Source organism: Gossypium raimondii, chromosome 13, assembly GCF_025698545.1.
Source record: "Gossypium raimondii isolate GPD5lz chromosome 13, ASM2569854v1, whole genome shotgun sequence".
In the NCBI taxonomy this organism is placed as follows: Eukaryota; Viridiplantae; Streptophyta; class Magnoliopsida; order Malvales; family Malvaceae; genus Gossypium; species Gossypium raimondii.
In genome coordinates this window covers 2150129-2177523 of record NC_068577.1, presented here as the reverse complement: position 1 = coordinate 2177523, position 27395 = coordinate 2150129, and the positions used below count along the sequence as shown (strand labels likewise).

The 27395-nt window shown below is 32.1% G+C and overlaps 2 protein-coding genes across 3 annotated transcripts; one reads left to right on the top strand and one right to left on the bottom strand.

Moving 5' to 3' along the window:
- The first annotated feature begins 15799 nt into the window (after nt 1-15799).
- Nucleotides 15800-21891, top strand: LOC105782995 (uncharacterized). Of its 2 annotated transcripts, none has more exons than XM_012608143.2 (9): nt 15800-16265; nt 16391-16998; nt 17232-17331; nt 17992-18075; nt 19175-19292; nt 19670-19752; nt 20429-20490; nt 20616-20724; nt 21372-21891. In XM_012608143.2, the coding sequence occupies exons 2-9, from the start codon at nt 16724-16726 to the stop codon at nt 21426-21428; spliced, it is 888 nt and encodes a 295-aa protein (XP_012463597.1). In that variant the 5' UTR covers nt 15800-16265; nt 16391-16723; the 3' UTR covers nt 21429-21891. The 2 variants fall into 2 exon arrangements, with proteins under 2 accessions (XP_012463597.1, XP_012463598.1); XM_012608144.2 differs by having other exon boundaries at nt 15808-16265; nt 18019-18075.
- LOC105782994 (uncharacterized) lies at nt 21394-26327 on the bottom strand. Its single transcript, XM_012608141.2, has 6 exons — nt 25164-26327; nt 24791-24846; nt 24474-24710; nt 22841-23132; nt 22554-22750; nt 21394-22469 (listed from the first exon to the last, which is right to left on the bottom strand). Exons 1-6 carry the CDS (start codon nt 26160-26162, stop codon nt 22313-22315), a joined length of 1938 nt encoding a protein of 645 aa, XP_012463595.1. The 5' UTR covers nt 26163-26327; the 3' UTR covers nt 21394-22312.
- Nucleotides 26328-27395: the final 1068 nt, after the last annotated feature.

Below are 27395 nucleotides of genomic sequence, written 5' to 3'. Positions count from 1 at the left end.
GTCATTCTACTAAGAAAAAATTGTGATTGTATTCAGTTCAATTTGGGGTAACTCATCTTTTAGGAGATCATTAAGCATGCAAATCAAGTCTACCTTAGGTTATGTTTTCCTTTCCCTTCTCTTATTTTCTAGATACTTTATAAATAAAATCTAAAGTTGTTCTTACAACTAAAAATATGAGAAAAAGCTTGTCGAATTAAAGTTTTCTTACAAGTGGCTTGAAGGGAAGTATTTTGAGGCTAATCTTGGAGTCATTCTTGGTGCTGAGTCACAACCTGTGGATGCAGTGCCTATACCACTTGGCACTAAAACTCGCACTCTTGGGCAACTGTCAGCTTTTGAACAAAAGATGCTACAACATATGGATGATGAAATTGCCTCTCAAGAACGGGCCATTTAACGACTTCAAGCCAATGCAAGTCATGATAAGGCCTTGTGGAATGATTTGCTGACCAAACAACTCCATTAACTCCTTAGAAAACTTGTTAAAGAAAAAGGGGCAGTAGGATATACCTATTGTTGCTTTTAATGTTTTTCAGTTTTTAATTCTTTTCGAAGTTGTAATGTTGGTAACTTTAAACACAAGTTTTATTACTTTGGTTGTTATATTTTTTAACCTTTTTTCCAATTATGCTTACTATTTTATAATTCCTAGTATTTTAATTACTGATACGATCATCATCTTTTATGGAACCAATGATTGATTCGCTTGATTATATTAATTGTTAAGTATGATTGATTAAAAGGGAGTTAATTAGGGGGAGCATTTGTATCTCTTGTTGTGTATGTTCTTCTATTATGGTTTTCTTCAAAAAATTCCCAAAGAGGGAGATTGTTGAGGTAATTTTTGAGTAATACCAATGAGTAGTGCCCATTGGTGTCCAGCACTGCTTAGCTCAAAAATTCGTCATGTTTGAGTTGACAAATTTTAGCAACAAAAATCCTTAGGCTTTGATTCCAGTTGATACTTTGGATGTCTACAAGCCCATCTATGATATCCAAAGTGGTTATATCTACATAATCTAGAGATTGGTTTGGAATGGATGAAGATAATCGACTTCCCAAGTTTTGTGAGATTGGATTGAACCAGGTAAAACTTGGAAACATATCATTGTGATTCAAGACTTATCTTGAGCTCATTAAAGATATTCCTTAGACTTATTATCTTGTTAGTTTCATGGGAAGATTAATTATAATTGATATAGTAAGTTAGCAAGTCTCGTTTTCTTATTAATTGAAGTGACCTGTATAAGTGTTGTACAAAGCTGAGAACAATTATTCTTGCTCATTGAGGATGTTTCTTGTGAGAGCACTGAATTAAATAATCAACTGAATAAACATATCATGTGTTCTTTGTTTTCCTGTCTTGTTCATACTATATGTCTAAAATAGTGAGCGCAGATCTTAATCACTGCTCAAATTTGCTTGCAAATATCAATTTAATTTTTTCATGTCATAGTATGTGCCCTATCTCTGTATTCAATATTATTTATGGTTTCTATTAATGAAATTTATTTTAAAAATTGACTTAGAAAATAATTTGTATTCAATTTAGTGATTGCCGAGTTCGACAGGTTCATAGTACTTTATTCAAATAGTTCGAAAGACTAATTTTAAAAATTAAATACTAAAAATTTCATTAAATTTCAAGCATTTTAATCACCAACAATTTAATTAAGTAAATAAATTTAATTAAACTAATTATTTAAATAATTAAATTTATATCTCAGATCGCAATCAATCATAAAATTTTAGTATTGAACTCGTATGTATTACAAATAAAATAATAAGAACAACAATAAAGTGATGCCGCCCGAAAATACAACCATCACATGTCGTAGTCGTTAATTATATGATTAATTTAGAAAAGGTTAGTTATATGATTCATAATAAATATAGAAAATTGTTGGCACTCGTGAGGAATTTCTATTTTAATTAATGAAACAAAAGAATCCGGTGGCATATTATTATTAACAGAGTATCAGATGCTCTTGAAGACCTGAAGAAAACTATAAAATAACAAGCTTCATTAATTTATTATATCATACAAAATGGAAGCCCAAGGCAATGAAAATTATTTTCAAAGACATTTTTGTTTAGGGTCGGTTGCATTCATATAAATATTCGTGTATATAGTAGGAGAAATTCTTTGTCTCAAGATGCATTCATGCTTTTGAAACAAGTAAAGCCTACGTTAAAAGCAAAATTATATTTTAATAATAATAAAACCTATATCATATGGTTGCTGTTAATAATTTCAACTTAGATATTAAAATATTTATTAAAATGTGTAGTATTCTTAAATAATAACTTTAGGTTTGACTTGATGTGTAGTTTTTTAAAAGAAACTTTGACCTTTGAACAAATTTATGCCAACTTTTTAATGTTTTTATGTTTATGGTTCTTTTGTGATAGATTAGGTTAAGAGATGGATCTCGTAGGGAGATGAAATTAAAAAAATATTGGAATTTGCAACACTTTTTGATGCTTTAAGTGGGTGTTATAGCTTTTTTATGCTTTAAAGGTAGGTGTTAGGGTTTTGTAATAGAGAAGCTAAGAGGAGAGAGATTTTTTTTTTTTGTCTTCCCTTAGTCCAAAGGTTGCTCCTTTTTTACTATTGGTTTACACAGCTATCATTAATACTTGACAATCACTAAGCAGTATTACATGGTCAAATCATAATATGAAAAGATAGTTTGTATTAGTAAACGAATGTAAACATGTCTTTAGTCTAATCAGAAATGAGCAAACCGATTGAAAGACTAATATGTTGTCTATCAAGTTCAATTGGGGGGATGATTTGCCTTGGGCATCGGAACGAATGACTTCTAGAAGATAAAGACATAGTTGTGATTAACTGAACTAATAGCACGTCGGACTAGACCCAAGAAGAATATATCTTAAATCTGTTTATGGATTTATTCACTTGTGATGTTAGTGTAACATACCTAAATCCTGAGTGAATGATGAGCGATGTATGTGTGAATCATATACTTTGATGTAAGTAAAAGCCTGAACTCAAATAGGGTAAGGAACCGTAAGCTAGTGCGTTGTGATGAATGAATTAATTGTTATTTGATAGAAATTGGCTTTTCATAAAGGAAAATTTAATGGTTACCATGAGATAAAATAGGACCACACTAGAAGAAAGGATATTATCTCAAAGAGATTAAGGATAAGGCCATTGAATGAACACTGATTGAGTTGCTTTCGTAATAGTATGTCGTTATGGAGAGCTCAGTCATAATACTATACTGGAATGACTTTGTGACAAAATGAGTTTATAATTAATAGGTGAAAAGCTGAAACTTAATTATAAATCATTTGATCCTTAATCGCACATGTCTAATCGGTCCCTCCGCTAGCTCGTTGAAATGAGAAATGAATAACATGTTGAATCAAATGAACAAAAATAAATAGAAATGGTGAAAAATGGATAAATGGGAAACATTTGGAAATGATTATGGGTTTCTCCAAAATGAAAAACGAAAATGGAGAAATGAAATCATTTGGAAATGGATGTGGTTTTCTCCAAAATGAAAATGAAAAGTGAAAATGACTTGGAAATGAATTTATGTTTTTTGAATTAAATCAAATTTGAAAATGAAAATAAATTATTTGGTCATAGAAAAACCGTTGAATGTAGAAAATTAAATATATTTTCTCATAGATTATTTTACGATAAAGTCATGATTTTAACAAAATTAGAATTGGGTTGAGAAGATTATTTAATTGATTTATTAATTAAGATATTTATTCTGAAATTAAAAAAATAAATATCGGGTTGGATCGAATTATAAAGTACTGGGTTAAAAGTCTAAGAAGTATACCTGTAATTGGACTCGATATGGCAGAGGCCCAAACGCTCTTCATGGTAAAGAGAGGGATGAAAAACCCTAGTATTATTAACTAGGGTTGTCGCTCCCTATACTTCTAGTTAGACTAAACGTTTGTTTTTTTAGTTGAAATAACTTCTATAAACAGATGGCATTAGTGAGGCAAAATACACAACTTTAAGATATTGTTATCCTGCCCGAAAATAGAGAGTTTTATTCTCTAAGTATTAAATCTATTTTCTGAAATAACAATTTTGTCGGTTTCTATTTAGAAGAGATTTTTTTTTGTTTTCACACTAAAATAAAGAAAATTATTTTTTTCTGTGTTTGATTTGTATTGTTCGAGCTCACACTCGAAGTAGTTCGTGATACGAGAATAGCAAATAAGGTTGTTCGGTTGAAAGTCAGGAATGACAAGGATTCTTCTAGTCAAAAACACAAGTGTGATTTTGATAAAGGGTTTATTGTTCTAAATATCACAAACCAACTCGATTTTCAAAATTTTTATTTTCACTTATGCAAAAAACCCATTTTCAAATCAGATTTTTTCCAACATGGCTACCACAATGTACTTCTTCTGTACCACCACGGGTGGAAATGGACCCACGATATCCAATCCCAAAATGGTGAAGGGCCACAGGTTGGAGATGAACTGCAACAGTTCAACTAGTTGAGGTGTACATGTGAAAACTTCTGGCAGGGCTTACACTTGGCTATGAATTCCATGGCATCCATTTGGAGGTGGGAAAGAAATAACCTTGATGGGGGAACTTTTGTGCAAGGGCTCGGGCTCTCAAATGTCATCTAATTTCTTCACTATATAGCATAATAAAATTGATTCCTACCTTAAGCATCAGATCTCCTATCTCAGTCATCTCAGTTAAGAGGAGTCATAGAAAGAACAGGCTCAAAATCACAATCAATTCCTTTTTGAAATTCTCATGCGGCTACCGGAGCTCTCCCCGCATGCCATAAATGACTTAGGAATAGGAAGAATCCTAGAACCAAATGAGAGGTAGCTAACCAACTTCTCGGAGGGACATAATTAACTGCATTGATCTCGGTAGTTATGCCACCTATAGATTTTAAAGACCTTAAAGGAGCATATGTCATATATTTCGCAGAACGTCATTCTTGCCAAGGTTGTATGTCTTTTTTCAACCTACTCAAGTCCAAACCATTGGGACTTCTTAGAGGTTCTAACCAATGAACATGCAAATCCTTTATTAGATATTGGTAATAGATGGACTTTCTATAAGGTCTATTTTACTGACAGGATTTATCACCTCTTCAACGAATTTGATAGCTTGGCTAGTGACTCAAAATTTGCAATTACACAAATCCATTTATGTATCTCCCTCATAACATATTTAACTTAAGATGGAGCCAAACACTTCAAGAATGGATGCTAGAAACTTTTCATGTCTAACACCTCATCTATCATAATGTATCGGGCTACTTTTTTATGAAGCTTAGCCTATTCTATACAATTGAAAGGTAGGTTTACACCTACAAGGAATTCCACTATTGGTTTTATATAGGTTACCCCATCATTTATGCTAAAGACCTGTAAAAATGTGATATAATTGGGTTGCCTCTTGTGTTCTAATAGAATCTTACCCTATTACTTAATCTCAATTAAAGAAGCCAATCGAAAAAAGGAGTTCGCCCAAGTGTTTTCAGTTATAAGGATCCTTTCTACCTTAATCTCTAGGTACCTAGGCAACAAACATTTGACCAACATATGATGCTTAGCCAACGTGGATTCATGAATCTCATACTCACCCTAAATTTACTTTGCTACCAATTTAGAGTTTGTGTGAAAATGTAACTTATGAACTCTTAATTTCAGTGCTAGCTCAAGACCTAATATGAACGCTTCATTTTCTGCTACGTTGTTAGAAGTAGAGAAAGCAAAGGACAACCCATATTGCCACTTGTTACGTTTCAGATTGATTAACAATATCCCAACTCCTAACATGTTGTTTCTAGATGATCCATCAACATGAAAAGTCCATACATTAACTTATATAGACAATTCTACGATGGAAGGTTCCTCAAGTAAAGATACAAGGTTCATAGGTGTTTCTTAACTTATAGATGGTTTCGAGCCCTTCATGAAGGAGCGTTGAAGGCCTTCCTTGGCAAGAGCTCTAAACCAAACTCGCTAAGTTCTACACTTCACTTTATCAATCAGCCTAAAGAGTCGACCTTCCTAAGGATATCATAGAGGTTCTAGTCTAACAATACTGTAATTGGGTGAGCTTAAAAATATCATTAAAGTTTTCTCGTAGCAATCACTAAGGTAAAGACAATCTTTTAACTTTTGAGTAATTTAATTTCCTATCTTGAAGAACCTTACTCACATAATATTTTAGCTGCTAGTGGCCACTATCCTCTCTTACCAACACCGCTACCACTGTTTCATCTGAAGTTGTTATGTATAAGGATAGACAATCCCCTGATGATGGAAAAGCAAGTAACATAGGGGGTGCTCAAGTACTGTTTTAACTATTAAAAGAATTGTTGTAGCCTTCTGACCATTGAAACGATGCTTTGAAAGCCTTGAAGTAGAGTAGAAACTTATCAACCATTTTTCAAATGGACTAGTTTAGAGCTACCACCTAACTAATCAAATGTTAAATATCTTTAGTGCTTTCGGGAGGATTCAAGTCAAGAATGCCCATGATCTTCACTGGGTTGGCTTCGATCATCCTGTTTCAAATCATGAACCCTAAAAACTTGACGGCTCCTACTTTAAAGGTGCACTTGATGGGGTTCAGTTTCATGTTGTACCTTCGTAACACAGAGAATACGTCCCGAAAATCCTTAACATATTTTTCTATGGTGACACTCTTGATAAGCATATCATCCATGTATACCTCCATATAATGTTTGATCTAGTCCTTGAACAACTTGTTAACCATTCACTGGTAAGTTGACCTCGCATTCTTGAGGTAAAAGGGCATGACCTTGTAAAAAAATAGTTTATCCTCAATGAAAAGGTGGTCTTTTCTTGATCTTCTTTGGCCATCAAAACTTAATTTTACCCTAAGAAAGCATCCATAAAACTTATATAATGATATCCTACAAAGGCATCTACTAACTTATCAATAGAAAGAATTAGAAAAGCTATCTTTTGGGCAAGCTTTATTAAGGTTGGTGAAGTCTACATACATCCTTCACTTGCCACTAGACCTTGACATCATAACCATATTGGAGACTCACTCTGGGTAAGTGACTTCCCTGATGAACCTTGTTGCTAGTAATTTTTGCACTTCTTGTCTTGCAGCTTTGATTGTGGGTTGAAATAACTTCATTTTCTTTTGTTTTAGAAGTCAAACTTTAAGGTCTACACCTAATAAGTGTTTAATGATGGAAGGATGAATGGTTGGCATGTCTTGTACAAACCATACAAATACATCAATATGTTTCCTCAGTAGAACTTTTAATTTTTTTTGGACGGTGAGAGGTTGGATGCTACTTGTGTAACCTTATCAAGATTCTCGTCACTCAACCAAAAGGTCTTAATTTGTTCTATTACTTCAAATTTGAGGCGTTTGGCTTCTAACCTCACATCTAAACTCTCCAAGTTCAACATTGGTTTACCTATCATGTTGACTCTAGCAGAGTTCATGCCAAAGGAACCAATATAGATCATTCAAGTAAAAAAGGGGCCAATACCACCCTTGATGAGTTGCAGGAACACAATATGGCACTGTATTGGCCGTCCACTAGTTGGGCTTCATATACAATTTGCATAATGGAGAGAAATTTAATATTCATACAAAAAGTGGACACAACCATCTTAGTCATTCTTATTATGGGTCGACCAAAGATGGCCTTGTAGGTTAAAAGATGGTCCATCATAAGAAATTTTACCATCTCTGTCACACTATGTTAACTATCGCCTAGGGTAACTTGGAGTATCACTGAACCTTTGACCTTAATTGGCCGATTTGCAAAGTCGAAGATGAAACTAGATTTCTTCAAAATTGATTCCTTATGACCTATCTAATAGAATGCCTATGAACTTAGGTTTTCTACCGAACTACATGTGTCCACCAATATTGTTTTTACTTGAAAACCCACTATGGTGGAAAAAATAACAATGAGGTAATTTCCTTCCACATCTACTACCTATTCCTCGTTAGTCTCGAAAAACCATTTATTTCCCTGGTACTAGGAAAATAATTCATATTTTTGCAATCATTCCTTTAGGGGCAGACCCTATAGTAGTCACCGTAGTTACACGAAGGGGAAACATTACGCGAAGCACAAAAATATTTATTCCTACCAACTGGGGTTCTAATGTTACTCCGTTGAATCTAATCACTTTTAGCAAACCTATGAGTAAACCCTGTCTGAGGGTTGTTGACAAGGTTATACATGAGAAATTGGTGAGTAGTTCCCGTAATGAATACTTGGATAACAGATCATCTGAAACCCTATTTGTTATCATGGTGGCTAAGTTGAATCTTTAAACAAAGTCACAGAGGGACTCACACTCCTTCTAAAGGACATACATGATGTAGATCGGGGATTGCTTCAAGGATTTGTTAACTTCAATATGACTCGTCCTGTAAAAATAGTGGTTGCTTGACTCTTAGTATGACAACCCCCTTGGATCATGAGCACTATCTCGATCTTCCTACTCTAATTGGGAGAAACAAAAAGCATGTTTTCTCTTTTATTAGGTAGAGACTTAGTAAGCATATCTTTATTTAGAAGAATAAGTTTTTGTCGAAAGTTGTAAAAAGGTCTTGCTTAAAATTGTTGCTAAAACGATCCCGATCTATTATATGAGCAATTTTCTTATTCTATTGAACACTTGTGACACTTTTCAAAAGATGATGAATTATTGATAGTGGGGTTCAAACAATAGTGACAATAGGAAGATTCACTAGGCTTCTTGGGATAGGTTGTATGCACCCGAAAAGTTAGGGAGCATGGGCTTCTACAATCTTCACTACTTTAATCTTATGATACTTTGTAAGCAGACTTTGAGACTTATTATGAGTCTGGGTACTCTTTCTAGTCGGTGTTTCAAAGCTAAATATTATCCAACTAGTGATATTTTATGCTACTGAAGGCAATAATCCTTCATTGGGAAGAGTATTATGGTTGCTAAGTATTTGATCTTAAAAGGTACAAGAAGGCGAGTAGAGGATGGTGATTCCATTGAAGTCTTCAAGGATCTATGAACTTGTGATGATAATAATTTTTTAGTGGATTCGACTCATTTGCCTGGCATGGAAGATTTCAGAGTCAAAGACATTTTGGCTTAATGTGGGACATAAAGTTTATTAATGGTATTTTTGTTCCTTATGACGTCACTTGCATCTCAAATACTTCAATCAATTATTACAAGGGACTCAATTTTTGCAATTTGTATTATAATGCAAACATTTTTTATTTGATTAAGACCGACTATTGGCTTGTTATTGATCTCTATTCACCTATTCATTCACCTTCGATTACTAGACCTTAGCAACAACTTGGGACTCTTATATCCCTCCAAAGGTTAAATTTTTTTTTAGATTCTTGAGGGGCTTTATATCGTGTAAATCGAGGCTCATCGATAAAGGAATTCAATTGGGTTCTAGTTGTTCTCAATGTGGAATGGTCAAAAGCCTTGATCATGTACTACTTCATTGTATTAAGCTAGTGTGATTTGGCATCTTACTAACTAATATTTCTCAAATTCTTTTGTTTATGATTTGATTATATCTTTTTCTAGCTTGCAAGATGTTGAGATGAGGTGTAAGGTTCTAGCAACAAATATTGAGTATATGGTTCCATAGGAACTTGTATTGTTGGAGGAACATAAATGTACCAGAGGCACTCATTATGTATTTTTTCGTTTCGTATTTGTATAATTGGCTTAATGCACAAGGTGTGTTTGATAAGATGTAAAACATTCCTGCTACATTGCGCAGTAGCATTTTCATGTGGATTAACCCTTAAAGTAGTTGGATAAAATGGAATATAGATGCGATGAGCTTTAAGGAGGAACTGTTGACTAATCTTGCTACAATTGTCAAGCATTTCAATGGTGGTTTTATCAAAGGCCTTTCGAGTCACTCTTGGTTACACTTGGAACCAAAACTCACTGAAGCCTTTGTGATTCGTGAAATTCTTTCTTAGTTGAAATCCATTGGTATTGATCATATTATTGTTGAAACCGATTATCTTCAAGTGATTTTTGGCTTGAATGATAGTGTTAAGGATATTTCTTATTTTGGTATGTTGATTTCGGACTGTAAAGCTCTTGCTTCTCAAGTCCAAAATTTGTCTTTTTGTTGGATGCGTTGGGAAGCTAATATGGCTGCTTATGCTTGCAAGGGTAGCCTTCTTGCATGTGGGCTACATAGAATGAGAAAAACTTTTTATTCTTTCCTTGATTCTACTTTATGATGCCATGTCTACTCTATCCAATAAGACTAGAGGACATAGGATAGAATGTATAAGTAAGTCTGTTGGCTTGGGTTTTAGTTTATGTACTCTCTTGTATTGCTTATAGCTTATTCTACTTTGCTTTAATGAAGTTATATTTCTTAAAAAGATCTCAAACTTCCCTTTCTTTTATATTCTTTCCATCTATTCCTTTGGGTCTTTTCTTTTTAGTTTCATTTTTCAATCATTTCCACATTGATTTCTATGATGTCTTAGTTTTGCCAAGCACCATCATATATGAAAGCTTGTGCATAAATAATAGTTCACTCTATTTTCTTTAAAAGTAGTGGTGGTTCTAGTTTTAATTTTTAAGTTTTAATCCATTTTGTTTTATCTAAAAACTATAGTGGTTCTTGTCCAATCTGTTTTCTCTAAAAGTAGTTGTGGTTTTAGTTTTAGCTTTTTTTTTAATCATGTTTTGGCATATACATGGGAATTTCCAAAATAGGGGTGCTACCAAATCTATTGGGAATCGTTTCCGGATAACTTTGTAATGATAAAGCACTGTGATGATGTTCACAAGATTAAACTACGAGATAATGATGATGAGAAGGATAGCGAGCTAGGATAGATCATTTGAGACTTGGTTTTCCGTGCATCATTGTTGTGGTGGGTCTTTTGGGCTCACAATTATGGTTTATTGGTTTATCGTAGTTCGTTGTCAGGTTGGTTTGATGATAACGAGCGGGGATGCAATTATTAGTGGTTAATCAAATTTATGCATTTTTAGTTTGTATCTAAACCTTCGAGTAATATGGTTATTATCAAGTTGTCTTTCTCCTCTATTGATCTTTTTTTTTCTTTGAGGCAATGACATTTGTGCAACAATTTGTAGTATTTATCATTTATACTGTGTGTCATATCCATGTAATTATTATTTATAGTGTTTTAAAAATGACTTTTAAAACCTTTCCTTACAAATTGCTTATTTAAATTTGTCTTTATATCAAATTTGGCGTTGTCTACTTGACTTTCTTCAACTTTTATATATATATATGATAGGAATTGAATCATATAGTATAAGTATAAAAAATTGCAAGGAATAAAGTGTAAATTTGTCATTATATTATATAAAAATATTAAAATTTGTCACAATACTTTATTTTAATTAGTACTTGCTTTATTAAAAATATGAAAAGTTGATGCCTAGTATACTTCAAGAATCTACCTATATAATATTTTCAACTACTTTTGGAGTTTTGAGGGATTAATAGAGACATTTCTCCATTAGAAGTTAGAGGTGATTTAAATATTTTGAAAATAATATAATTTTAAAACTTATTATTATATTTTAACTGTTTGTGCATGATCAAATAAACTCATTTTTGCCTTATTAATTTTCCTTTTATTTTTTAGTAATTATAATGTTTTATCTTAATTTTTCATGGTAATTTCATTTCAATATTTTGTTAACTTGAAAAGGAAAAAAATTTATATAGGTAGAAAATGATAGCTAGAAAATAATAAAATATTTATACGATTATTTTAGGAAATAATAATATTTATATTTTGTTTCAATTAAAGGAAATAATACTATATTTATTAATAAAATATGAAATTAATTCATATTATTTTGTAAAAAATATTACCTTTTTTTTACCGTCATACATAATATTATTATCATCCATAAACATTTTAACTAAAATTTATTTACTTCAACCACCATGAAATTTTTAATTTTTTAAGAAATAATAAAATTTTTAAATGTAATAAAATTAAAATTCTATACAACAATTTTTATATGACAACTTTACATTTATAAACAATAAACCTCTTTTTTTTTAAGTTTTAAACATTATTAATACTTTAAATAAATATTATAGTTGAATATTTTTAACATTAATTTTATTTTGTAAATTCCCCTTTTAAACTTTTTATTTTTATTTTTTAACTTGTTTAAAAAAATTGTCATTAACAAGTTGGATTCTCCTAACCAGTGACTACCTCGAGATTATTAGATTGAATGAAGACCCTATCATGACCTTGCTCCTGAAGTAGGATTAAACCATCCTGGATACCCCAACTCGGCAGCAAAGGCCCAGCACTTCCCCAAAAACTGATTATATCCTCAATTCCCCATTTCATCTCGAACCACACTTCCTATAGCAGATAGACCGATATTCATCTAAACAGCACCATTAGAATTAAGGAAAAAACACATACCTATTAGTGATTGCTCACAAAGTGGTCCCGATCCCAACACCAACGCATCCTTGTGTACTAAAGTATATTGGTTGGCTTAGCTATATGACACCTTAATAATCTCATTCAGATTTATGGATATACCTTGGAAAATAAAAAGATTTCTATTTTTACAAACGCGCCACACTAGTAACCCAAATAAACAAGCTCAACTTGGATCCATCGTGTTAAGATTTGAGTGAACATGTAAATTCGAAGTCAACCAATCTATTATATTGCTAGAAAAGAAAACATCTTGTTGGCTTAGTGGATAACTTGGTACCAAACATCCTTCTCAACCGAACAGTCTCTAAGCACATTTAATGCATCTTCATAACCATATCCATAAAGAGGACAAGATTCACCCTAACCAATCCTCATTTAAACTCTCTCGGCATTGGTTAGGAGTCTCTATTTCAGAACAATCCAAATGAAATGCTGAACCCTCTAAAGCCGAGGAAACTTCCAAACTATGTTCCAAATTACATCCTTGGGATTCCAAAACCCCCCTTCAACATCCAGCATGCACTTTTAATAGAGAAAATCCCTGATATAGAACAAGACCAAGAAATCAGATCCGAACCTGCAAAAGGCATTGGTTAGTATCATATATATATATATGGATACATTGAATTCTATGTTAATTTTTTGAGTTCCCAAATGTTTCATTTTTTAGTTATATTTAAAGTGAGTCCTATCTTTATAATTAAGCTTTAAATATAATTTCCTTATCATTTTAATTAGAATTATTTACAATTTTAATGATGACGAATAATTACATTAGTGAGATATTTCAATTTATCAATTTTATACTCATACTTATATTTGCTTTATTGATGATGTATTAACACATCAATCGATAATAATAATTGCATTTGCTTTATATATATTTAGATGAAGAAGATATTTGATATTGACGGGTGTATAATAAATTTTTTAAAATTTGATGACATGATATTAGTGCATAAAACCCTATTTTCGGGATGATACTAGCATAAGTTAATCTCAATATATAAACATAATACTAAAATACTAAATTAAATTTGAAGTAAAATACAACTAACTTTACAATTTTTAAAGTCAACCTTGTGGGATCATTGTTTATATTTACCACTAAATTTTTATGTGATTGAATTTTGCCACTAAACTTTAAATATGTTTTGAATTTTGCCATCAAATATTTTTTATTTTACCCTCAATATTGATTTTATGACTTGAAAAAAATTAACAAGAAAAATATTATATCAAATATTTCATTTTAATAGTGAACAATACTTAATTCATAAAATAAAATAAAAAATTGAATTTAGAATTTTATTTAATGAAAGAAAGACTTGAAAAATAATATATATATATATATCAAAAATAAAATGATTGTTTTATAAATAATTGATTTTATTAATTATTAATATTATATTATTTAATTTATTATTGTCTTAACTTGTATGGAGTGGTTGTTAAAATTCTTATCAAACATTCGTTTAGCACGGGTTCAAATTACGTTAACTCCATCCCGCTCACAATATTGTATCAAAAAATTAATGAATTTATTATTTTTAAATATTAAAATAAAATATTTATAATATTTTGATTAAATTTTGTATTCAAATAGTTTTAAAATCAAATTGAATAAATCAAGATTTAGCGGTCAAATTTAAAATATTAATTTAGTTAGAAAAATATTAAAATACACTTTTATATATTCAAAGTAATAAATATTAATACGGGCATATTTTTATTTTTTCATATTTTTAATAAAATAATATTATAATGAAATTTAAACTTAAAACACATAAAATTTATTTTTTAAAATAAATAAAGTAAATAAATGGTTTAAAATTAATAATCAAATAAAAATTATAAGTTAATATTCCTATAACATTGTTGGGTGTTGGGCCAAGTATGAGTTTTGGGCCTTTGAATGAAATGTCCATTTATTTGGATTTCTGACACATTTATTACAAGTTTCAAATTGAAATCATTAAAACCTTTTTCAAGTAATCATGATTCTTTTTGCCTATTTCCATACTACAACTTCCCATCCTATGTATAATAATGTTTATGCACTAACCAAATATAGCATTCTTTCCAACTTCTTTTATCAATGATTAAATCCATTATGAATAATTTATGGAAACTGTCTTTTCTTAATAAAAACAATTTTACTAATTTTGAATTTATTAATTTGAACTTAATCCGTATGTTGGTTTGATGGTCAAGTGTGGCTTGAGTTCAAGTTGCGCTAATCGTGTTGTTGTTTGGACTTTGTGCTCTTCTTGTAATTCATACAAAAGAAATTATTAATTTAAATTAAAACGATTTAAATAGTCGAATAAGCATTTAATTTATATAAATAAATATTTTTTAATATTTATGATTAATAAAACAAGTTTACAACATTAAGTAAGGAATTTAATTCAATTTAATCAAGGAATGAAATGAATGAATTATATTAAAATAAAATTTTGGTTTAGTTTTAAATTAAGACATATGCAAATTTTTGTTGTTTTTTTAAGTAAAAAGACTAAAATACATTTAAATAACGTAATTTATTTTAATTTGAAAAGATATTTTTATAATTTTGTTAATGTAATTGGTGTTGGGTTGACTCATAATCAAGAATTTTGTTAATAGTATAGATAATTCTAATACATAAAATAATTTTTAATTTTTTAAAAGAATAATATTTTAATTAAATACATAAATAATAACAAATAAAATATAAAACTAATAATTAACTTTAAAAAAGAATGTAAAGAGCTTTATTAATAGAATTATGAGTTTCTGTTGGGTCAAATTCTATATACAGTGTTGTTATGTATTTATAACCTTTATTATTGTTATTAATTCTGTCAATTAATTTGATATGATTGATTTTTTTGTTAAATTTATGATCACATGAAATTAAATTATTCAAAACGAAAAAAATATGAAGATTGATTGTATAAATTAATCTAAAATTTTTGTTTGAAATAATGATTTAACGTATCATATCAGTTTACCATTACATTGTTAGCGGAAATTAACGGTTCAGTGAGTAAAATGTTACAATGGGATAACGGAAGTGACTAAAACGTAACATTTCAAACATAAAGTACTAAAATGTAATTTAAGGTAAACAAAAGTGACTATTTTGATAGTTTACCCAAATGATAAGGGACTGAATCCATGAAAAATACATTATACAAGACCCTTTCATAAAAAATTATGTTTCTGTTCTACGATATGAAAATATAAATCTGAAAATGAATCAAAGGTGCTTGCTTTTTCTTTTCCATGGAAAATCTGGTAGTCTATAATCAAATGAATAAAAACAGAAGGAGAGGAAAAAAGGGAGTCCCAGTTAAAAGAAGACAACATATAAAAAAATAAAAGGAATAAAAAAGGTAAGCAAAAAGGAAAGGTGGAGAGTCCACAATAATTGGCATCAAATGCTTATGGGGATTCGCACTGTTGCTGAATTCCAAGATCTGCAAATTTCAATTATGCACATATTTATACTAATAATGAAATTTCACTTTACAAAAATTAAAAAAGGAAAAAAAAACCCAAACTTTTTTCTTTATTTTCCTTCATTGCTTTGCAAAGATTCACTTTCTATTGGATGGAGAGGTGTTAAGCTAATCTCTTGTCTCTCCAGCAACAAAAATGGAGATAGTAAACTAAAGCAAAGAACCCCATTCCCCAAAATTATATATAAAACAAAGTAACAGTAGCAAAGCTTTTAGTTTGTAGTGAGAAAGTAAAACGCATAACCGATTAGGGTTTCGTCGGAAAGTTGCCCACAAAAAGGTAACTTCTCCCTCTTCTTCATTCATTCATCCATCTCTATCTGTCATTTTTCCCCCCTTCTTCGTGTCGTCTTTTGACCTTAGATTCTTTTTTATTCAAATTGATGGGATTTTTTTTGTTTCTAGGATTCGATTTGGGGGATCGAGTTTTCGATATTGATATGACATTTTTCTTTTCCTTTTCGGCAATTTGTCATTGTATGCGAGTGATTCAACCGTTGGGTCTTTGTTGAGCTGAAATGAACAATAAAGTTATACAAGTTACAGAACAAACAAGTTTGACACAAGTTACAGTGTGTGATGATGGGAGGAGGAATTTCTATTTTCATATTTGAATTTGGTTTGGGTTTTTGGTAAAGCCAAAATTTGAGTGAGATAGGTGGGAAAAAGAAAGAAACGGAAATTTTGACCACAGAATCGAACACTAGGTTTCATCATGTGGATGATTTAGCTTCTATTATGAACCGACCGGCCGTATCTTTCCAATCAACTACTACTACTGCTATTAGTAGTAGTTCTGAGATGATTCCGATGGGTGGTTACTTTGCACCGCCGCCTATGTTCTTGCCTGGGAATTCCAGTATTATTACATCCTCCCCTGCCCTATTACAACCGGGAAACTCTTCTGGATCTTCCTTCCTTGTCGACTCTGTTGCAGGGCTCAATCATGATACAGGGTTGGCGGTGGAGTGGTCTGTTGATGAACAGTATATATTGGAGGATGGCCTTGAAAAGTAAGTGCAAGAGTTATAATTCTGCACTATTAAAATAAGTAGTGTAGTTGAATTTGTCATGTTTTATGTGAAGTAAAAGATCCCTTATTATGTTAGTAGGATTGCCGTGTGTTTTTTGTAATTGATTTTTTTTAATGATAGAACTGTTTCCAAGGAGGTACTAATTAGGCATGTCTTGTTTTTGAGATGAAGATTAGGTGCTAATTTTTGTTTTTCAATGTACATGTATATAGATATAAAGAGGAACCAAATATTTTGAAGTACATAAAGATTGCAGCTAGCTTGCCTGAGAAAACTGTACGTGATGTTGCATTGAGGTGTAGGTGGATGCAAGTAAGCTCCTTTCTTTTCTTAATGATACATTTCTACCATCGTTTGTACTGTTTTTTATTGTTTTGTATCATATGATTTAAGGTCTCATTCTTTGTCTGCATATGATTTGTTAGATTATTAGTTTTGATATGGCAGAGATGTTCGGTTGACAAAACTTGTTCTAGATTATCAGTACTAAAAAGACGATGAACCAAAACGCATGTCCTTAATGAATTTATCTTGTTCTTAATGCATTGCAATTTGTTGCATTTGGTGATGTTTTGAATATTTGACTTGATAAACCCTAAACCCAAAATTATCTATGCTAATTTTGTTATCAAAATGCCTTCTTTCTTAATTCTATTTTGACTGATTCCCAAGTAGGCCAAAATTATTTATTAAGCTAGTTGTTAATTAATGTGTTAGCGATTGCCCCCGACTGAAATGGTAGCAAAAAGCTACAGAAGTTTGTTGCTTCCTCCCATTTTGAAGAGGCTGCTAGCCCCCTTTTGTCTTATCACAGTTTTGTCTGGCCTGGTTAGACTATGCTGTCAAGAAACATAAGTTACCATTGGCATTGACTAGAGCAAGTGGAATCTATCAATATGTTAATTTGGTCTTATTATTTGTATTTATAATATGTTATATATGCATATTTGATATATTCATCTCTTTTAAAAGATAAAGGTACTTTTTGGAAATTGGCAGAGAAAGCGTAGAAAACCTGAGGAACATAATGCGGGAAAGAAGGTGAACAACAGGAAGGTAAGCTGATGAATTTTTGTAATTTCACGCAACAGATAATATTGATTTCTTATATCCCTTTCCCCTAATGATTTTAAGCATGTTAGTTAAATTTCTAGAGAAAAACACATGCTCCATGAGATTGCAGATTTACTATTCTACTCTTCTATTTATGTTTTGGTCTTTTTTATATTATTTGTTTGGGATTATATTATAATTATTATCCATAATATTAGATTTATTAATGGATATGATTATCTATATGTTTATTACCATTAGTTACCTAGTCATGGCATGTTAATTTGGAACATAAAATTTAAGGTTTGAATTTGGCAAGGAACAACAATTTTCTTTCTTTCATTTTTCAAAAGTTTATGTAAATCCTGATTTGTAGAATTTCTCTAATTTTCTCATGGAAAAAGCAGAGGAGATGTTGGGATGAAGTATAGATTTGAGATAGGGATTTTGTTTGGGTTCACGGAACTACCCTTGTGATAAGTTCTTTGTTTATTAGGTCGAAGTCTGATTAATATTTTATACATGTTTAAACAGTGCTTTTTAGGATTGAAAGAAAGAAAATAAGTGCAGTAATAGTCCAGGATTGATGCATGGTAGAAGAAAAATATATCAATTAGAGAAACATTCCAAATATGATACCTAAAACTTAAGAGAAAAAAGAAGATACTATTTTTAAGTGAAAAGAAAAAGGCTTATCTTGGTTCACATTAAAAGTTTGACCTTTCCAAAATGAGAGATGCCAATTACTATAATGCTACACCACTGTAGTACAGAAATTAACTATAGAAATTATTTTTGAATTAGAAATTTCTAATTCATATTTTATACTTTTCAAATGTTCTGACAGCATAATGATACTCTTTACACCTCTGGCTCTGAGGCTTTTTTGGTTTTCTTGGAATTGCCTTCTTTCTTTCATGTTAAATCACAAAGAAAACTGTTAATTATGAGTAAAATTTAACAGCAAGTAAATGTGCTGTATCTCAATTTGTTAAGTTGAATGCCATGACTGGGTTTCCTGTCTTCGTTTCCTGAATCAACCACTGTCTTTAGGATGTAATTTGATTGAGGAACCCATATTCTAAAGATCATACTTCTTCAGGATAAGCTGGTGGAATCATCTTCTAAGATGACTATGCCTTCACCTCTGCCACCAACCATGGCTGCATATCCTCTCATGATGCGTCATCTGGATCAGAATGAAAGAACGCCTTCTGAAGGTTTGTATTTTATGCCTACACCTAGAAGTATCAATATCTTTCTTCTGGTTGTGGCTGCTTTTAACTAATATCTTCCTACCAGTATTTTTCTGGATCTCCCTTTTTTATTATCTCAAGGAATGTAGGAAAATATTTTGTGTAATCTTCCAAAATAAAAACAGTTTCAAGAAAACAAGCTTTGGAAAGTTAACAGTAATGCATTAGTTATAATTGTCAAGTAGCTGAACGCAGAATCAGTGAATATCTGTGAAATATTAGCAGCCTAAACACCTGTGGCATTTAACTACAATGCATCTTTTGGATAATGTGACTTCCTTATATTGGCTTGCAGTTAAAGGTTTTGTTTAATGTAAATCTAACTGTTGTGTGTTTTTTAGGAATATGTGGTACAACTATGCATCTTTTGAAGCAAAATGCTCAAACTTTTAGTCAAATCACATCCAATCTTTCTCAATACAAGGTGAGTGTGTCATTTCCTAGTTCATAGCATTTCTTTGATTGATAATATGCAATCATGCAGCAAACAATAAGTTTTAATTGACATGAAGTCGGTGCCTTATTGTTTGTGTGCTGCTTTTTAAAGTTCAATCTGAAAGTTATGCTAGTGTTTGCCGTAAAGTTCAAGAGGTTAACTGAGGTGATACTCAATCCTTTAATTGATGAACGTTGATGGCGTTAGAGTGAGAGTAGGAAAAATATATATCACTGATGAAACTAGGAAGAACAAACATTTCAGATCTATCATCATTGTTCAAAATTTTAGGTTCATTTGCAAACTGATACAAGGTGGCATATGAGATATCTGTGATTTCAACCAATCCAGTTCTTCATTATAGAACATGGCAACAGTCTGGCCCATATGTCTGTAGGTGTACTTTTATTATTCCATGCTCCTTCACTTCAACTGGCTTAATCTCTATTTGACAAAAAAAAAAAAGGATGTATTTCTTCATCCATGCTAGACATTGTGTATTGGTTTTTAAGTGGGCCTTGTCCTTCAAAGGAGGTCACGGGTCCATTTATTTTTCTTTTTCAAAGTGCTCGTTAAATTTTGTTTTTGATTGCCTCATATTATATATATGATTCTTCTTAGCAGTCTTTTGAGGCTGGCTTATTAAGTAAAGCTTTTTAAACAGTTACAGGATAACATTGACCTCTTTTGTCACGCAAGGAACAATATTACTGCCATGCTAAATGAGTACGTGGATTTTCTTAGTAATTATCTGTTGGTGATTAATACCTTCAAACTAGCATTTTGATTATTTCTTGGGTTTACCCTTGTGCACGTGTCCGGGTTATTAACTTCACTGTGACCTTTTGCAGCATGAGAGAGATGCCAGGATTAATGAGCCATATGCCACCATTACCTGTATCTGTTAATGAGGATTTAGCAAATGGCCTCTTGCCTGGAGCAACTAATGTCTTGCCTCAGGTAGGTTGTCATTTAAACTGATTCAGTTTGCATGTGCTGGGGTGGGTGGCCAAAAAAGTGGAGTCGTAGACACTGCCATAAGCTAAAAATTTGTTCAATTTATGGAATCTGTTCTTATATTTATCTAATTGAGGTTTCATGCAAAGCCTTCTTTATGCTGGTTGAGAATGTAACCTTTCTGGGTTGATCTGAATTTTGGTCTCTTTTGGTCTTACACTCTGTTCACGTTATTCAGCTTCACCAATTTGCATTTAGTCATTTAGTCATCTTACAGCTGCTCGACTGCTTGTTGATGTCTATTCTCCTTTCACACCGTTGATGACTTACAGCTGACTTACAGGTCAGCATGCAGTCATCTTAGCTTGATGTTAGGTCACATAAACTGAGCACTTAACTTTATCATGAAATTTCTACTGCCCCTGAGATGGAGAGGGGGGAACGATTGAATTTTACCCCTCGAGGTCAATCCCTTATAATGTTATACACCGACTAATGTTGATTTAGTGGCAGGAAATTAGTAGCCCCCAGGGCAATAGGTGACCCTGCAAATATTTTAAGCAAATAAGCAATGGTTACTTGTATTGGTCCACTTGATCACTCTGGAGCATCCTTGTTTCACCTTGTTTTGTTTCTCCTTGTGTACCCAGACAATGATTTTTGGCTCGCCAAGTGGGATCCATCTCAAGCAGGAACCGAGGTGCTGATATGGGATTGTTGAGATCGAGATTGGATATATCTGGTTTGTGTAATTACCAAAAGAAAGAAATAGAAATCGAGTGTAAATGCCATCAGGAGCTTTTAGGATGCTGTCTCTTGTGTAAACACAAATACTCATCACAACATTGGGTGCCACCATGGAAGATTTGTGGAGATCCCCCCATTTTTTGGAACCTGAAAATGCTTACCCTCCAGATATCAAATTCAAGCACCGGATAATAATTGCAGACCACTTATCAATCTCCTTGCTCCAGGAAGGAAAAACAGATCTCTAACTGGTTTAGATGAATTTTGCATTGAAGCTTATTCATGTGTATAATTTGTAACTTGCAAAACACCTAGGAGTGAATCCTTATTTGGTGCTTTTGAATTATGCAATTGCTTGTATTCTGCCATCTTCTTTTGTTTCAGTATTTGACCAATTTGAAATGCTTGATCAATTTCAACTCACTGAGTTAGGATGATTTTCATTTTTTTGTAATATTTGAAATTATAAAGGAATTGCCTCCAGATATAAATGCTGAGACTTGAATAGCATGAACTTTACAAATGTTGAACTTCAAAATTTAAAGGTCATCTATTAAATAATAATTACATTAACCAATAAAAAAATATAGCATATACATGACAACAACCATCTCTCTTTTTTTTTCCCATTACAAATAATTTTTTAAAGAAAAATAAAAACAATATTTTGTAATGTGAATAAATAAATAAGTAAATAGAAACCTCTATGCTAATGCAGCTTCTTCCTGTATCTTTTCCTAATCAATATAAACCTATTTTGGTTAAATGATTTCATCCCAAATCTTCTGCCATCAGAAAAAATAGCATGAAAGGATTGCTGGTATTAAAAAGCAGGGGCAGTGAGTCACAAATTACCAGACCAATCATAATCCTGATACACAATGGTAATAGGGTCTCCATCACCCAACATAGTCTTCAAAAGCTTGGCGTTCCTTCCTTCCAAGTAATTCAGGACCCACTCCAAGATTTCCTTCTCTTGTCCTCCAAAATCTTGGCTAAACCTGTTAGAGAAAATGCCAACGTTATGTGTTGCTTTAATCTCAGAGATGTCACCATCCCACTCCATCTAAAAACAAAAACCTTACCACTTGATGATCCGAGTTAAATAAACAGTTCTAAGTTCCCTATCAATTTTTATCCCGTCACTCTGAAAGTAGTCCTTGGCTGCAGATATGAGCTCATCTTCCACATTGTGGGCAGTGAAAAACCTAAGCTTGGGGCTTGATCTTGCTCCTTTGCATAATCCGAAATGAATCAATGGATTCACTTTCATAGGAACCAGCTGCCATCATTTATCATGAAAAACAACACATTCAAAAAAAGTCGAACATTATGTAAAAGAAAGAAAAAGGGAAATAGGGGGTATACATACATGTAAACGGCGGTCCCCTTTACTAAAGGGTTTGGTCAAAGAATAAGGGGATTTTCGGTTGTTTCTGAGGATGCCATTCTCAATGATGCTGAGGGAATGAGGGTAGCCTCCAATGACGTACTGGAAATCCAAGAAAAAGGCTTTATTGTCAAGTATGCCTTCGGGATGGCCGATGCTGATCACAGCATGGATCACCATCGCATTGTATAGGTTCAAGAAGAAGGCTAGCCTCTCATTTGGTGTGAATAATTGAAGATTTATCCTTTGCAGATCCCGAGTCAAATTTATATACCTGCTTCCATATATCAATACCCCATTTAACTCCTTTCCTCATATCAATACCCCATTTAACTCCTTTCCTCATATCAATACCCCATTTAACTCCTTTCCTCTATGCATTCATTAACTTTACTTTTTCATTCTTAAATTGTCTCCCTTTTAAGGCTGAGAAAAAAACCTGAAATCAAACCGAACCGATAATTTGATTCGGTTTGACTTTTTTATAATTCGGTTTGGATTAGGTTTATTTCATTAGATAAGTCTAAAAAAATTGTTTAAAAATTTCAATTTTTGAACAGATAAACTCAATATATAAATTCATTTAAAATCCAAAACAAAACTCATTACTTCTAAATTTTAAATATAGCTTTTATTATATTTTTACATATTCTATATAATTAAATAAAATAAATCTTAAATTTAATTTCAATGGTAGAATCTTACGAATTTATTGCTTATTTATTATTATTGTTAAAACTAAGAATCTAAGTTCGTCTCTTTTTTACCTATTATTGTTAAAATCCGAACCGAACCGATTTAGTAGGGTTCGATAATAATCGATTTCTTATGTTCATCGGTTTGATTTCGTTTTGAAAAATGAAAAAAAAAACAAATACCCCAATTCAATTTAAAAAATGAAAAAGAAAAACAAAATCAAACTAATGTCACCTCTAAAACGGTCCACAAAAGTGAAAAAAAGAAGCTCAAATCCACACTGCTTTATTTTTTTGGTGAAATACAAAAACAAGATAAAACCCGAACAATAAATACGATTAACACGATTCGGACTTAAATCACATTTGAGTTGATGAACACTCTGACCATCAAATCATCATACGGGGTTCATTTAAATTTTTTTTTAAGTCCTAATGTTTGACACATGTTGATATGGATAGGGATGGTAAAATTTAAGTTATTTCTTGGATTTTGCATAGCTTAAAATTATCATTACTTTACCTCTTATAATATAATTTATTGTTTTTTTTTTATTTTATGTTTGTTTTATAATTTATTTTTAAGGTTTGAAATTTGGGGTTATTTTTCTGACGAGGTTTTTTAAAGTTTAAATTTGTGTTCTCTACTTAGTGCAACATATCTCGGCATTATTTGTGTTCTAGATGCATATGTTTTCAAAATCTATGCAAATGTGGGGCAACCGTTGCCTTAATCTGGCTCTAGATTTAAAATACATGAAAAATGTCGATTGAGTTTTAGCTTAATTGATATAGGTATTACTATCATTCTAGAAAGATGTGGGTTTAAGTGCTGGTTTAAGAAAAAGTTATAAGTAATTCTAAATATTATGTAAAAAAAAACATATATGATCGGGACTTAAATATATTGGTAAAAATACCTGCGGAATTCTTCACTTTTGCTGATGCGGAAATAATCGACATGGAGTCTGTCGTCAGAAACATAGCCATCCATTTCCACAATGGAAAACATTAACTTGGAAAGCCTATCCGCCATAAAAGATGCAGGTTTTGGTTCATTATCGTTGGTTGAGCTTCTGAAGTTGAAGCATCCCATTATAAATGGTTCATGTTCTAGGAAACGATAATAATGGTTCCCATTCTCAAAATCATTTTCCCTATAAAAAAAAAAGGTAATGTCATGTAAGATTAAACTTCCTATGATTCTATTTTTATTAATCAACAGAATGTTCCTAACCCAAAGACGTGGTGGATGAAGTGCTTCTGGGCCATCATCTTCGCTGTTGCAATGCCCTACACCATCATCATTACCTGTTAACCTTATCATTGCTTTTTCTCAGAGAATAGGATTTCAACCCCAACCAAAGCATCATATTGGATTAAACCTTTTGGATCAAAATTCATGCTAGTTTAGATTTTTATCCTCTTTTCTTAAAAGCACTTAGAGAGACGAAATTAGACTAGTTAACTTTTTGAACTAACTAATGAAATTAAATTGGATAAAATTATGTCTAATTAAGTATAGGGGACTAAAACCATAATTTGACCTTTAATTAGCATAAGTATAATTAGGTGAACGTCGTGGTTTACTGCAAATTATGTATGTATACCTTTCTTCTGCCGCAGTCAAGGTGGTTAATAATGGCTTCCACCATATCAGGACCAGCAAAGCAACTCTTGACCATTTTCATCTTAATCAGACGGTCCTGAATGGGCAAGCTCTGTCTCAGAAACCTCACTACCCCCACCAATCCATCTTCTTTGTCTTCCTCATCGTTAATTCCATAAACCGGTGCTTTGGGTGCTTCTTCGGGACATTTCGGACCCAACAACTCATTCATTTTCTCATGCAATTCCCCACTCTCACTCAACGATTTCAGCGTCGCCAATCCGCCTATCAAGCTATCGTTAAAGAATATCTGAGGCACTTCGCAACTCCCCGTTCTTTCCATCAATTCATTCCCACTTTTGGTGAACACATCGATGTTTATTTCCACGTATCTAAGCCCTTTTTCTTTAAAGAATTGGCGAGCAGCGATCGAGTGTTCGCAGTTGGACTTCGTGAACAACGTTACTCGACCCCTTATTTGATCTTCCAGCCTTTCCTCTTCGCTTTTCAGCTTTACTATGACTTTCACGCCGGGGATTTTGAACTCCGTTACCTCGAAGTTTAACGAGTCGTTCTTCAACACGAAATCGCCACTGCCTTCTTTTACCGACGATAAACGGTTCCTGATCGCCGCTGAAAAGCTGCTGCTCCGATCTCTTATGTATTTCCCTATCGAAGGCATGCTTTCGGCGATGGACAACGACTGCGAACGCTCCATTTTTGGCTTCGGTGGCTCCGGTTTCGGGAGATGAACTTGAGCCTTGCTGGTCGGAATGTATTTATTATGGCCATTGCAATTGATTTGATGATCAGCCTCGTTAGCAACGTCGGAATCTGGGGTTTTATTAACTTCAGTGGAATCCGAATCTTCTTTGTTTTCACTACTTTTTCCCACCTCGACATCTCCATCTTGACCGGCCCTCACTCCGCCGTTGGGAATAATCTTCTGATCAGCATCGCAGACTTTGTCTTGCTCAGGGTTGATTTCTATTGGATTCATTATTGAAGAGGGAATTGAAAAATTGAAAAAGAAACACGATGTATATATGTAAAGAAGAAATGGGAGTACAGAAGAGAAACCATAGCGATCAAAACGGAGAGATTTTAATGGAAGAAAAAATATAGACAAAAGAGAAAATTTTAGAAAGCACCCAAAATACCAATGGTGGCCCATTCGCCACAATGAATTTCAATTTTTTATTACTCATATATCTACTTATCTATAATTAATTCAAATGATTTTTATAATTATAAAACCAAATTTATATGTTATATATTTATATCAAATATTAAAATTTATTAATGGTATTTGAACACATTGGAAAGTTAACTTCAGACAGGTTCAGAGGGATGCCAACAGAGTTGTGGACTGCATTGCTAAGGCAGATGGTGGCGTGATGGACCAATTGATTATTTTTAGGAACCCCTAGATATGTAAGGGAACTTTTAGATGATGGTATTCGACAATCATTGCTGGTCATAGATAAATTACATTAGTTTACGATATTTTCTTAAATTTGTTTCTAAGTTTTCTATTCACCAAAAAAAAAAAGAAACCACTATTGTATTATCCTAAGGAGCACTAGAAAACTAATTATTTATTTATGAGTCCAAATCTGTTATTATAAGCATAAAAACCGTCAGTATAGACTCAAAAGACTTATAGCGATGGTCAAATGGAAGCCTTTAGTGACACTAGGTTCAATCGGTGTACATTTTTTGGTCTATACTGACAACTGTCGCCATTTTTAATAAAACTTTTACTGACAGTTTTGTTGCTGTCAGTACATTACTATATGATTTTCTGACGATCATTTACAGGCAAATTTCGTCAAATAATTTAGAAAATATATACATTTATCGATGGTTTCCTTTACTAATTTTGTTTAAAATTTTTTTTAATATCCATTGGTATAATTTAAAAAATATTAAAACAATTTATATTCTTAATTTCTAATCAATTTTTTCATGTATGCATTTTTCATTATGAAGATTAATTTTATTAAAATACTAATCATTTAAAAGCACTAAATTAAAAGGTATTAAGTATGATATTTTGAATTATTAATTATATTTTTAATTAAATATTAATTGTAATTTCATTTGTATGCATTTGGGATTTTCTTTTTCCTAAGAGGGAAAGAATGTTTAAGGAAATCAATAATATATCAACATTGTTTTTGTCCCCTCGGTGAAGAATCCAGAAGAGACTCTTGAGGCCTATTAGTCTTTG

Bases quoted from the DNA above. Each gene is read 5' to 3' on its own strand.
- LOC105782995 (XM_012608143.2), top strand. From the start codon at position 16,724: ATGAACCGACCGGCCGTATCTTTCCAATCAACTACTACTACTGCTATT. The intron at 20,491-20,615 runs GTACGTGGATTT...GACCTTTTGCAG, and splicing joins ATTACTGCCATGCTAAATGA to CATGAGAGAGATGCCAGGAT. The intron at 20,725-21,371 runs GTAGGTTGTCAT...TTGTGTACCCAG, and splicing joins CAACTAATGTCTTGCCTCAG to ACAATGATTTTTGGCTCGCC.
- LOC105782994 (XM_012608141.2), bottom strand. From the start codon at position 26,162: ATGAATCCAATAGAAATCAACCCTGAGCAAGACAAAGTCTGCGATGCT. The intron at 24,711-24,790 runs GTTAGGAACATT...TTTTTTTTATAG, and splicing joins TTCATCCACCACGTCTTTGG to GGAAAATGATTTTGAGAATG. The intron at 23,133-24,473 runs GTATTTTTACCA...ATATGGAAGCAG, and splicing joins AAAAGTGAAGAATTCCGCAG to GTATATAAATTTGACTCGGG.